The 13659-nt window shown below is 52.6% G+C and overlaps 1 protein-coding gene across 7 annotated transcripts in view; it reads left to right on the forward strand.

Moving 5' to 3' along the window:
- DAGLB (diacylglycerol lipase beta) overlaps nt 1-13659 on the forward strand; it is a 45300-nt gene that overhangs the window by 8456 nt on the left and 23185 nt on the right. For 3 of the 7 annotated variants that reach the window (XR_014840057.1, XM_085016531.1, XM_021086077.2), the window contains exons 3-8: nt 5219-5390; nt 6503-6761; nt 8665-8787; nt 9945-10072; nt 12177-12303; nt 13230-13313. Coding sequence is in view for 6 of the 7 variants with exons in the window: in XM_085016531.1 (XP_084872657.1) it covers nt 5219-5390; nt 6503-6761; nt 8665-8787; nt 9945-10072; nt 12177-12303; nt 13230-13313 (893 nt within the window). In the remaining variant the exon portion in view is untranslated. Of the gene's footprint in view, nt 1-5218; nt 5391-6502; nt 6762-7056; nt 7185-7546; nt 7749-8664; nt 8788-9944; nt 10073-12176; nt 12304-13229; nt 13314-13659 lie in introns of those variants that run through there. The other 4 variants (XM_085016534.1, XM_085016533.1, XM_085016532.1 and 1 more) reach the window with 3 other exon arrangements.

The following is a 13659-nucleotide window of genomic DNA, read 5'->3' on the forward strand; positions in this document are numbered from 1 at the left end:
GGGCGGGGCACAGTCACACCTGTGATGGGTGGATGGCCGTGTTCCTCAGACTTCTCCTCCCAGGCCCTCGCGTGATGCCCGCACCATCACACATACTACATCAGAGCTCAGCAGACTGCTGCCAGTTGCGTGGGGTGTCATGGGTGGGTTGCTTATCCAGCAGCCTCCTCCAGACTGTGAAAGATTCAGCACACACACCCCCATCCTCACATTCCAAGCGAAGGAGTCAGAGAAGCCAGCCCTCTGCCCGGTGCTGCAGGGATGCTCATTTGTCATGGTTGGTGCGGGACTGGGTGTGTGACCTGATTTGGACCCGTGAAATTCCGGGAGTTTCCTGGGAGGTTCTAGGGCGTTCCTTCCTTGTCACTCTGGGGAGATCCGGAAGCAGCGTATCGCTTTCCTCCTGGCAGACTCTGTTAGTAGATGAGCTGCTGAGTTCCTGCCCAGTCTCCAGTCACAGCCCAGGACGACCTGAATGCAGAGGAGGGCGGGGCTGTGCGAAACAGCCACGCCTCCGTGCCGGCCCTGCACCTAGGTTTCCAGTCCCTCGCGTCAAGGCAGGTCCTGCTTGTTTTTAAACCGGTTTGAGTTTGATTTTCTGATACTTACAGCTGGAGATAAGATACCACAACTGAACTGAAAACCGTATATCATAAAAACTTGTTTATTACCAATTTGTTACAAATAATTAACATCATATGCCTTATTTTTTTATTTTTATTTATTTTTCTTTTTATGGTAGCATCTGTAGAATATGGAAGTTCCCAGGCTAGGGGTCAAATTGGAGCTGCAGGCCTACGCCCTAGTCACGGCAGCACTGGATCCGAGCTACGTCTGTGACTTAGGCTGCAGCTTGTGGCATCATCAGATCCTTAACCTACTGAGCAAGGCCAGGGTTCGAACCCACATCCTCACAGACACTGTTGGTTCTTAACCTGCTGAGCTATAGTGGAAACTCCAAGTGCCTTATGTTTAAATGTTGTGTAAACTTCAGTGAAGCATACCATAAAGTTTTAAAAAAAGACAAGTGATAAAAAAATATTGTGACAGATGAGACTTAGAGCCAATCTCCTTAGTATAGAAGAGTTTATACTATAAAGCTCTAGTTGGTAGAAAAATGGGCAAAGACTATGAACAGCAAAATAAGTATAATTTTACATATGTAAAAATAATGTTCAGCCTCGGAGATCCCCCTGTGGTGCGATGTGATTGTTGGCATCTCTGGGGCACCAGGCAGGACTGGTTTGTTTCATCATTGTCCATTCACATGCTGTGTACCTGTTAAGAAGAATAAGAGGAGTTCCCTTGTGGCTTCGTGGATGAAGGACTCAGTGCTGTCACAGCTGTGGTGCAGGTTTGCTGCCTGGCCCAGGAACCTCCACATGGCACGGGTGCGGCCGAAAAAGAAAGAGAGCGGTGCCATGTGATTGGCTAGGGTAATTTCCAGTGTTCTGAGGCGCAGGACCTTATGTGCAGTTGTCTGCTCTTTTCTTGGATGTACTGACCTGCGTTGTTTCCATGGAGACCCTGGGAGGCTACACAGTGACTGGTTTACTCAGGGATGGTGCCTGAAGGGTCGGGGCTTAGCGGTGGATTGAAGGCTTGATGCTTACTTTATACCTACCTGAGCTATTTGAACTTTTCACCTTTTTAAAAAATCTTTTTTTGTCTTTTGTCCTTTTAGGGCCACACCCACAGCATATGGAGGTTCCCAGGCTAGGGATCAAATCAGAGCTGTAGCTGCTGGCCTACACCACAGCCACAGCAACGCGGGATCCGAGCCACATCTGCGACCTACACCACAACTCATGGCAATGCCAGATCCTTAACCCACTGAGTGAGGCCAGGGATCAAACCCACAACCTCATGGTTCCCAGTCAGATTCGTTTTCACTGCACCACAACGGGAACTCCTGAACTTTTCACCCTTTAAGGTGCATTAACTGCAGAAAAATCAGTGTTTTACAAATTGGAGGAGTTCCTGTCGTGGCGCAGTGATTAATGAATCCGACTAGGAACCATGAGGTTGCGGGTTCGATCCCTGGCCTTACTCAGTTGGTTAATGATCCGGCGTTGCCGTGAGCTGCGGTGTAGGTTGCAGACGCGGCTCGGATCCCGCGTTGCTGTGGCTCTGGCGTAGGCTGGTGGCTACAGCTCCGATTCAACCCCTAGCCTGGGAACCTCCATATGCCGCGGGAGCGGCCCAAGAAATAGCAAAAAGACAAAAAAAAAAAAAAAAAAAAAAAGTACAAGTTGGAGATTTTAGGTATATCTTTGAGTAGCTGTGAACATGTTGGTAAACTTTGTTCCTGATACCTGGGTAACGTCCGCTGCCCCTTTGGTCGTACAAGTAATTAGTAATTAATTAATGAGACAACGACTGTCATTTGAACAGGAAGACCCTGTTCAGGTCGCTTTTGGCTGGCTCCCGTCTCTGAACAAAGCACCCCACGTTGGAAGGGTACAGAGCATTCCGTCGTCTTTATCCAAGAATCCCCTGCTTGGTATTTGCCTCTTTTTTGGTCATCACTGCAGCGTCTTCACTCGATAGTGGTAGTTTCTGGTTTGGATTTGAGGCCTTCCCTGATGAAATCCTAGGGTTTCCATCGCGTGGGAGGTTTAACAAAGGACGAGCCCCCACGGGTGGCAGGACGCCCTCAACGTCCAATCTCTGCCCTTTGCCATATTTGTTTTGGCTTCCGGGACATCCTGCATCTGCTCTGCATTTGTGTCTCAGGAGCACCTCTCGTGCCGGAGACGGTTGCTGCAGTGGCCAGCGGTGTTGAGTCCCGGAGCCCTGTCTCGTGTTGCTGTGGTGGCTCTGCCAGATGGGGGACACCAGGGCTACTGCCCAAGAGCACGCTGAGGGCGTTCCACACGGGCCCGAGCCTTGCCCTTTCCTTCCTGGGCATCAGCTTAAGCGCCCATGCCCCCCGCCCCCCCCAGCTGCAGTGGCCAGGTTCGCACCACCGGCAGCTCTTCACCTGCAGGAAATAAAGATCTAAATAAAATGTGAATGTTTTCCTTGGCAAGCATGAGGACATAAAGAGACTTTCTCTGTTTCTCATTTACTTTCTGGGCCCTTAACCAGAGCTCCATTTCCTGCTTCCTTGTCTGCATACTTAGTCCGTTCCTGCAGCATCAGTGTGGGGAGTGTGGGTCCTCGTGCCCTTACGTGGAGTCCCAGCCCTCCCAGAAGCAGGGTGTGGGCACGTATTGTTTCCTGCTTCTCTGTGGTGATGGGCTTTTGTTACGGAACAATAAACTCCCAGCGTGGGACTGAGTTTTGTGTACCTGCACTCGTTGTCCCTCAGAGAGTGCCAGTTCTCTTGTCTTAGAATGTTTTGTCTTTGTGCCAAAGATGACGCCTGATACTGTCTATTTTATTTCTATTTTATTTTCTTAGGGCCGCACCCATGGCATATGGAGTTACCCAGGCTAGGGATCTAATCGGAGCTACAGCTGCTGGTCTACGCCACAGCCACAGCAACACAGGATCTGAGGCACATCTGTGACCTACACCACAGCTCATGGCAATCCTGGATCCTTAACCTGCTGAGCAAGGCCAGAGATTGAACCTGTGTCCTCATGTATACTAGTCAGTTTCGTTTCTGCTGAGCCACATTGTGAATTCTGAGATTATCTATTTTAAAATGTGAACTCTGAGTAATTCATTCTAATGGAAGGTAATTTTTGGAATGGAAAAGGTATTTCTAGGAGTTTCCATGTGGCTCAGCAGGTTAAGAATCTGGTGTTGTCATTACTACAGCTTGGGTCGCTGCAATGCTGTGGATTCAGTCCCTGGCCCTGGATTTTCTGCTTGCTGTGGGCGTGGCCATAAATAAATACAAACAAAACCAAAAGCTATTTCCTTAGCAAATTATTTTTTAGATCTTAGATTATTTTTCAATAATTGTTTTTGTTTTAATCATGCGGCATTTTTATGTTGCTTATATTGGGTTTATCCCAACTTTTTCCCACATGGAGAGAGTTGATGTTTCACATTAAGAATCACAGCACAGGGAGTTCCCATCATGGCTCAGTGGTTAACAAATCTGACTAGGAACCATGAGGTTGCGGGTTTGATCCCTGGCCTTGCTCAGTGGATTAGGGTTCCAGACGTGAGCTGTGGTGTAGGTCGCAGACGAGGCTCGGATCCCGAGTTGCTGTGGCTCTGGCGTAGGCTGGCAGCTGCGGCTCTGATTGGACCCCTAGCCTGGGAACCTCCATATGCCTCGGGAGGCGGCCCAAGAAATGGCAAAAAGACCAAAAAAAAAAGAGAATCACAGCACATGATTTCTCCTGTGGCGCGGTGGGTTAAAGATCCAGTCTTGTCACTGCTGTGGTGCAGGTTCAGTCCCTGGCCTGGGAATTCCACATGCCACAGGTGCAGCCCAGAAGAAAAAAATAAATACAGTGCATAGACCTCTATTGATGCTTGGATGTGTTTTACAAACACAGGGATTTTTTTGCTTTTTTTTTTTTTTTTTTAGGGCTTCACCCATGGCATATGGACGTTCGGCAACGCCAGATCCTTAACCCACTGAGCGAGGCCAGGGATCAAACCCACAACCCCATGGTTCCTAGTCAGATTCCTTAACCACCATGTCATGACGGGACCTCCCAAACACAGTTGGAATGTATCTAAGTGGCAAGCTTCTGCACCTGGTCTCATGTGTCAGAATTGTTCACTTCCCGAAAGTGAGGTGCACGGGGCATTGGTGGGGCCGAGGGCTGGGCCGCGTGGGCCCGGGTTGTGTTTGAGAAAGTGGTTCCTCAGTTCCCTGAGCCTTAGTTCCCGCGTCGCCACACGAGGTGGTGACGACACCACAGTCACCGTGAGGGTGAAGGAATAGCGAGCGCAGGATGATGGAGCTTGTTCTCCGGGCCGTGGGGCCCTGGTGCCTGTGTGTACACCTGTGGGCCTGTGACCGCCCTGTCTTGGGTTGGCTGTCCAGCGTAATGCCTCTTTTTGTCTCAGACATGTTCCTGTTTGGATTTTATGTCACTCTGGTTCGAGCCCAGCAGTGTTTTTAAACCCTGGGACGTCTAAGAAGTGACTCCGAGGCTTCCTCTCCCCCTGCCTCCCTGGGCCAGTCGCTCTCACGCCTGGTGATTCCCCGTCAGAGGGACGGGAAGTCTGATGGCGCGTGTGGGGGCAGCACAGACACCGGCTCCCAGAAGGCGAGTGACCAGACGGAGTATTTTCTGTATTTCAGGAACCATTTGTAATCCCGGACCACGGAAATCTATGTCCAAGCTTCTCTACCTCCGCCTGGCGCTCTTTGTGCCAGAGATAGTCTGGGCGTCGCTGGGGGCCGCCTGGATAGCGGACGGTGTGCAGTGTGACAGGACAGTCGGGAACGGCATCATCGCAACCGTCGTTGTCAGGTGAGGCTCGCACCTCTCTCCCCTTCCCGTCTGAAATGTGCTCGAGATGGAGGTAAGCGGATACCTGCCCAGTGACTGCAGGTGGCCCAGTGTCACGCAGGCTTCGTGAAGGAGAAAGGGGACCTTTTTGAGTAAATCGCAAATTGGAGTTCCCTCTGTGGTCCAGCGGGTTAAGGATCCAGCGTCTCCGTGGTGTCTCCGTTGCTGCTGAGGCACGGATTCCGTCCCCAACCCAGCACGGTGTGTTGAGGGTCTAGCGTTGCCTCAGCTGTGGCTCAGGTTCAGTCCCTGGCCCAGGAATTTCCACGTGCCTCGGGTGCTGCCGAAAAAGGAAAAAAAAAAAAAACGTGGAGGCGCCTGTGTCTGTGCAGGAGGCATCGTTCGTCTTCCGTCATGTGTTTACAGACGGCGTTGTCTTTCCCGCGGGGTCTCACTTCTGCGCCCCCCTCCCTTCTCTTACAAAAAGGACCGAAACAAAGGCAGAAACTCGAAGTAGGATGAGAAGAAGCGCAGTGGCTGGAATTGCTGCAGAGAGTAATCCACTAGGATAAGGCTTTTTGCCTGTTCCCCTCACAGCCCCTCGTGCTCCCGATAAGGAAGTGGGGCCTCTTGGCACCGCCCTTCCCACGTCTCCCAGCAGCGGCCACGCAGCCCTTCCCGGCTCCCCTTCCAGGAGCACACGCACCCGGGGCGCCTTGTGCATCGCGGGCCATCTAGAGATGTCGAAACACGTGAACAAAGACCCCTCAGCGTGTCGGGTCATGGCAGGCCTCTGGAGGTCTAACCGAGGGGAGGCCTGGGGCGTGGGCGGTGGGCCCAGGCTGTCGTCGGGGGGCTCCTGGAACAGGTTCCAGCTGCTCCCGTGCCGAGGCCGCGGCTCTGCCCGCCCGACAGCTCCCTTTTTCTTTTGCGGTCTTTGCTTTTAGGGCTCTGATCTTTGTGGGCCCTGAGTTAGCCGTGGGCTCATAAGGAACTCTCTGGAAGAGACAAGCGGCTCACCCCAGCCAGGTTCTGGGAGAGCCCCGTTTTCCGTGGCAGTCAAGCCGCGGTTAGAGACGCAGAGAGTGGGGCCGGGGAGCGCGGTCCTCACGCCCGTCCCCTCTGCCCCGCAGCTGGATCGTCATTGCCTCCACCCTGGTCACCGTCGTGGTCGTCTTTGACCCGCTCGGGGGGAAGCTGGCTCCGTATTCCTCGGCAGGTCCCAGCCACCTGGACAGTCCCGAGTCCAGCCAGTTCCTGAACGGCCTCAAGACGGCGGCCACGAGCGTGTGGGAAACGAGAATTAAGCTCTTGTGCTGCTGCATCGGGAAAGACGACCATACTCGAGTTGCTTTTTCGAGTACGGCAGAACTTTTCTCAACCTACTTTTCAGTAAGCCGACGGGGTCTGCTGTGCTCTCTTTCCTCTGTTTAAGTGCACGCTTCTGTTGAGACGCGTCCTCTGCCTTCTGAACCGTCTCCCTGTTGACATAACTCAGCTCTCAAGAGGGAGCCGTCGGCGGGTGGCGGGGGGGCGCTCCCTGGGGGGGACTCGAGTGCCCGGGGAGCCTGAGCCCGGGGCCCTGCGCGCCCGGCCCATCCTCGTGTCCACGCCTATTGGCTACGCTGTAAGATTTTGAATTCGTTTTTAGGGACCTAAGTCATGGAACCTGTACCTTTTGAGAGCAGTTTGCCTGCTGTCTTTTCGTGTGTCCTCCATCCAGTCATCAGGCGGCAGATGCAGGTCCAGGCAGGGTCGGGCCTCCAGGTCGTGTCAGAGCTCAGCTTCTTAGTGCTTTAGGGCACCGTGGAAATGGTAGGTTATTCCCCTTGTAAAGACTGTTGCGGTGCATGGAGTTCCCGTGGTGGCTCAGTGGTTAACGAATCTGACCAGGAACCATGAGGTTGTGGGTTCGATCCCTGGCCTCGCTCAGTGGGTTAACGATCCGGCGTTGCCATGAGCTGTGGTGTAGGTCGCAGACGTGGCTCGGATCCCTCGTTGCTGTGGCTCTGGTGTAGGCTGGTGGCTACAGCTCCGATTAGACCCCTAGCCTGGGAACCTCCATATGGCATAGGAGCAGCCCTCAAAAGGCAAAAAGACAAAAAAAAAAAAAAAAAAGACTGTTGCAGTGCAGAAAGCTGTCCTCATTCTGGACGTTGGTTTTCTTTCCCATGCAGCGTGTCTTCTCTTACAATGTTCTCTGATGAGCTGCTGTCGTGTTCAAATTACGAGCAAGTGAGGGGGTTGCTTTGACATCCCCCCACCCCCACCCCCACCCACCTGCCAGTCTTTTCCTGGTCTCTGTGGTGTCCAGGCCTGTCCTGTCGAGGGCCAGCCCTGTGACCTAACGCCCGGCCAGAGAAGCCTCCAGAGAGATGAGTAAGTGTGTCCCCAGGATTTAAAGGAGTGCTTCAGCCTCATCTCAGGATTGTTGGAAGCGGGAGGAAGAGCATCTGGTGCTTCTTAGCGGATGTCTCAACCTGCATCCCAGGCAGAGCCGATGGCCCAGGTGGCTGCGTAGTCCTTTCTCATGGGCTGGAAGTGCCTGGGGCCGTTGAGGGCTCTTGCTGCCCGTGTCCCTGTGGGAAGGAAGGGGCAGGTCAGGCTCTGGAGACGCACTCTGTTGCTTTCCTAGTTTGAGCTTCTTGAGGTTTGCTCTGCTCAGCGAGTAAGTCCAGTCTCGTAGACCTCTGCCGTGGACTCTCAACAAAACCTTCTCGGGCTCTTGAGCAGTGAGAGTGTAAACCTGGGCAAAAGTCAGACGTCACAGCCGAGAGGGCAGGTTCTACCACTTACTTCTCCACTTTACCAAGGGAGGAAGTCAGTTAGAAAGAGCTGAGTCCCTTGACGTGAAGCATGAAAATAGAGATAAAAAAATTTTGTATGTTCTTGACGTTCCCATTGTGGCACTGTAGGATTGGCAGTGTCTTTGTAGCAGGAGGCCACAGGTTCGATCTCTGGCTGGGCACCGTGGGTTAAGGATCTGGCATTGCCATAGCTTCGGTGTAGGTCACACCTGCAGCTAGGATCTGATCCATGGCCCAGGAGCTCCATGTACCCCAGGGCAGCCAAAAATAAAAATAAAAATAAAGCTTCTTCTGAGGGCAGGATAGTGAGACACAGGAACCTCTGGGAGTCCTGAAAGGAAACTGTCTCCCACAACACCTGTTTACACGTAACCGTACGTGCATTATGTGTGCCCTTGTGTGTGTGATTTGTATAAACGGGGGCCCTCAGAAGCTCATGGGCCATTCCTGCTGAGATGTGTGATAAGCCGTTGTGGTTTCCCATCCAGGACACAGACCTGGTACCCAGCGACATCGCTGCAGGCCTTGCCCTTCTCCATCAGCAGCAGGACTACATCAGGAACAACCAGGAGCCTGACCAGGTGATCAGCCACTCCCCGGAGTCCTCCCAGGTGAGCCCATAAATGTTTCTGACATTTATACCTATTTGCATATTTGTAAACAAGACAACCCCCCCCCCAAAAAAAGCAACAGCTTCAGGAGCAATTGATTGGAATTGATTCTCATGGCTTTTGCTAGTTGTGTTTTGTCACCTCTCAGGCAAGACATCTCATCACCTGGAGTTCAGGTGGAAGGAGCCCTTTCCTGGCCAGTTTACCATCCGTTGTTATTTTATTTTATTTCATTTCAATTTCTTTCTGTCTGCCTGTCTGTCTTTCTTTCTGTCTTTTTGTCTTTCTGTCTTTTTAGGGCCGCATCTACAGAATATGGAAGTTCCCAGGCTAGGGGTCAAATCAGAGCTGCAGCTGCCAGCCTACACCACAGCCACAGCAATGCCAGATCCGAGCTGCGTCTGCAACCTTCACCACAGCTCATGGCAATGCCAGATCCTTAACCCTCTGAGCGAGGCCAGGAATTGAACCCATATCCTCATGGGTACTAGTCAGGTCCATGAAGGGAACTCCCAGACTTGGATGTTTTTAAAGGCAGTAAATGCACATAGATTTGTATGTCTGTCCCTGCACTTCATTTAAGCACCTCGTTCCCAGTGGCTCATGGTTGTGCTGACGTGGAAGCTGCTGCTCTGATGCGCACCCAGCAGGAAGTCACTGGCTTATTTCACATGAGCCAGAAGAGTCACTAGGGGTTTCTGTCGCCACTTTCTGCTGTCCGCCTGTATTTAAGGACCAGTTTACTCAGTGGAAGTCCTCTGAGCGGTCTGTTCCCTGGAGAAAGAAAAGGAAGACTCAGGAGTTTGAGTTCAGGCTTAAGATCCCAGTGGGTCGGTCCTCTCCATAAAGGGCTCCCCTAAGCAGAAAGCTTTGTTCTCGGAGTTCCCGTCGTGGCACAATGGTTAACGAATCCAACTAGGAACCATGAGGTTGCGGGTTCGATCCCTGGCCTTGCTCCGTGGGTTAAGGATCCAGCATTGCCGTGAGCTGTGGTGTAGGTTGCAGATTCGGCTCAGATCCTGTGTTGGCGTAGACCAGTGGCTACAGCTCCGATGAGACCCCTAGCCTGGGAACCTCCATATACCACCAGAGCGCTCCTAGAAAAGCCAAAAAAAAAAAAAAAAAAAAAAAAAAAAGGCTTTGTTCTCCTCTTACAGGACGATGATCTGGACGCAGAGTTAGAAAGCTGCCATCACTACATGCAGTTTGCAGCAGCTGCCTATGGGTGGCCTCTCTACATATACAGAAACCCATTTACGGGGCTGTGCAGGATCGGTGGTGACTGGTAAGTTGGCATCATCTAGGCCTCCCTTCTTCTGGGTGTTGCTTGCTATGGTGTCCATACTTTATTTCTAAAAATAATCAATTTCCCTTTAAAAAAAAATCCTATGTTGAAGTATTTCAAAAACTGCAAAAGCAGCCCTAAGAACTCCCATAGAGCCTCTATCTAGAGTCACCAGTTGTGACTCATTTTTGTCACATGTGCTGAATCACTCTCTCTCTATATATATATATATATATTTTTTTTTTCCTTCTGAACCATTGAAGGCTTAGTTGCAGACATCATGCTCCTTTATCTCTAATTACTTCAGCTTGAATATAGGAACAAGGACTTTCTTTTCTTTTCTTTTTTTGCTTTTTAGGGCTGTACCCACGGCATATGGAAATTCCCAGGGTAGGGACTGAATTGGAGCTAGAGCTGGCGGCCTACACCACAGCTCACAGCAACACCGGATCCTTAACCCACTGAGCAGGACCAGGAATCAAACCTGCAACCTCATGATACCTAGTCAGTTTCGTTTCCACTGCATATCAGGAACTCCTAAAGCAAGGACTTTGTTTGACATGACTTGCAGTACAGTTCTAAAATTTATCATTTATCATTAGCTACTGGAGTTCCTGTCGTGGCGCAGTGGTTAACGAATCTGACTAGGAACCATGAGGTTGCAGGTTCGATCCCTGGCCTTGCTCAGCGGGCTAATGATCCGGCGTTGCCGTGAGCTGTGGTGTAGGTTCCAGACGCAGCTCGGATCCGGCGTTGCTGTAGCTCTGGCGTAGGCTGGTGGCTGCAGCTCCAATTGGACCCCTAGCCTGGGAACCTCCATATGCCTCGGGAGCGGCCCTAGGAAAGGCAAAAAGACAAAAACAACAACAACAAAAACAAACAAAAAAATCGTTAGCTACTCCAGTTTTTCCTTTGCCCGAATAACATCCTTTTTAGCCCATTTTCTCTGGTGTGGTGCTGTGTGCTGCATTTACCTGTCATGCCTCCTTAGTCTCCCCCTATTTGGGACCATTCCTCAGTCATTTTTTTATCTTTCATGATACTGACGTTTTGAAGAGGAGAGTTTGGATGTTTTTTTTGGGGGGAGTGGGGGTTGGGCACACCCATGGCGTTACAGAAGGTCCCAGGCTGGGAATCCAACCCACGCCACAGCAGTGACAACGCCAGATCCTTAACCTGCCAGGGGACTCCCGAGATGTTTTGCGGCACGGCCCTCAGCTTGCATTTCCTGATGAGGTTTAAGGCACACACCTTTGGCAGGAATGCTCCACCGCAAGCATCTCGCCCTGCTCAGTGCATCATATCAGATCTGTGTTGCTGGTTTGTCCAGTCTGTGATGATTGTAGGGGCTCTCCCATCCTTGTCGTTTAATTTTTTGAATATGTAAAGCTTTGACATGATTCCGGAAGTCATGCTCTAGGGAGGAGTCTACACAGAAATGTCGCCCAGGAGTTCCCATTGTGGCTCAGCAGGTTAAGAACCCAACATAGTATCTGTTAGGATGTGGATTTGATCCCTGGCCTTGGTGGATTAAGGATCCAGTGTTGCTGCAAGCCGTGGTGGCGTAGCTTGCAGACACAGCTCGGATCCTGAGTTGCCATGGCTGTGGCTTAGGCTGGCAGCTGCAGCTCTGGTTCAGCCCCTGGCCTGGGAACGTCCATGTGGGGCAGGTGGGACTTAAAATGAAAAAAGAAACGTCACTTAAAGGCCACTATACGTTAGCCAGATGGAGCTGCGAGAACTGTCAGTGGGCATCCTGATGTTTGCTGGCCAACAGGCCACGGGGTGGGGCTTCCTTTGTAAGTGACTCCTGTGGGCACCTTAATGCCTCTGCTCCCTCCCTTTTTTCCTTTTCAGGGCCACACCTGCAGCATATGGAGGTTCCCAGGCTAGGGGTCTAATGGGAGCTGCAGCTGCCGGCCTGCACCACAGCCACAGTAGTGCCACATCTGAGTCGCATCTGCAACCTACACCACAGCTCACGGCAACGCCGGATCCTTAACCCACCGAAAAAGGCCAGGGGTCGAACCCGCATCCTCATGGATCCTAGTCCGGTTCGTTAACCACTGGGCCAGGACGGGAACTCCACCTGCCCCGTCTTCAGTTGCAGAAGCAGGACAACTGAATATGACTTGGTTGGAGGTGACCAGCTCAACTGCCATTTCGGCTCCATCCTGCAGACGACAGGGCTGCAGTACCGGGACTTCATTCACGTCAGCTTCCACGACAGGGTAGAGTATGACCTGCTTCCCCACTTCTGGGTCCTGGGGTCCTTTGAGGTTCTGGTGGCGTTACCGACCCTGCCCCCAGGAGCTGGGCGTCGATGCATAGGCAGGCACACCCCCTCCTCCCCAGGTCAGCGGGCTGTCTCCAGGGTGGGTGGGGTGGTCACGTGGGCCGAGAGCCCTCGTCCTCAGAGAGACGGAGCTGAATGACACACGAGCCCACTGTATGGAAGAGCAGTGGGCTCTGCGTGGCATTAACGCCACGCAGGGGTACGGAGCTGCGTCGGGCACTCTGCAGTGCAGGCGGCCTCTCGTGGAGGGTCCTGGAAGTGCAGGGGGCGGTACCTGCAGCACCTGTGTTGCTTCGCAGCCTGTCCCCCTGATGGAAGTGGGCGCTTACAGGGCCCTTAAGCGAAAGGCTCGCACTTAAACACAGGAGGGACTCTGGTCTTGCTCCTTCCTACCCCCCAGCCCAGGGTACCAGGCCGGTGGTGACCCCAGCAGAGCTCATGAGGACCCGCAGAGGGGGCTGGATCTGAGCGCTCCCTCGGCGGGAGCCAGTGCCGCCTGGTGGCCGGAAGCTGCCATCAGATGCAGTCGGCCGTTTCCCCTCCGTATCAGCAGACGCTGTTTCGTTTTTTGTTTTGTTTTGTTTTTCCTTTTTACGACCACATCCACAGCTTATGGAATTTCCTGGGCCGGGGTCGAATCGGAGCTGCAGCTGCCGGTGTACATCACAGCCACAGCAACACAGGATCTGGGCCTCATCTGTGACCTACACTGCAGCTTGCGGCAACGCTGGATCCTTAACCCTCTGAACAGGGCCAGGGATCAAACCCAAATCCTCAGTGAGACAGCTTCGGGTCCTTAACCCTCTGAGCCACGTCGGGAACTCCAGCAAATGCTGTTCTTACACACGTTCTCTATCGCAGGTGTATGAGCTTCCCTTTTTGGTGGCTCTGGACCACAGGAAGGAGTCCGTGGTGGTGGCTGTGAGAGGAACCATGTCCCTCCAGGTACAGAGCCTGGGGCCATAGCCGTGGGGGGGGGGGGTTTACCGGGGAGAGTCTCCTTTCCTGGAGCAGAGGGCAGCTTTGCAAGTGACAGCATCAGACACGGGGAAACGCCGAGCGTGGAAAACAGGGAAGCAAGTCCAGGATTGTGAAACAGTCCCTTTGAAAAAGCGGATGAGGTTGTTTCCTTTTAACTGAAAGGTGCAAACGTGGGCTCCAGCAGAGCTGGGCTCACCCACCCCCAGAGGGCTGCCCACTCGACTCTCCGATGCGCCTGCCTGGCCAGGCCGCCAACCTGGGCGACCCTCCCCGTGAATTTTCTGCACCCAGAGCCAGAAGGAATAGTGAG

Source organism: Sus scrofa, chromosome 3 (assembly GCF_054392235.1).
Source record: "Sus scrofa isolate SSC_HxYL_T2T_F1_AM1 chromosome 3, Sscrofa_HxYL_maternal_Yorkshire_Landrace_v2.0, whole genome shotgun sequence".
NCBI lineage: Eukaryota > Metazoa > Chordata > Mammalia > Artiodactyla > Suidae > Sus > Sus scrofa.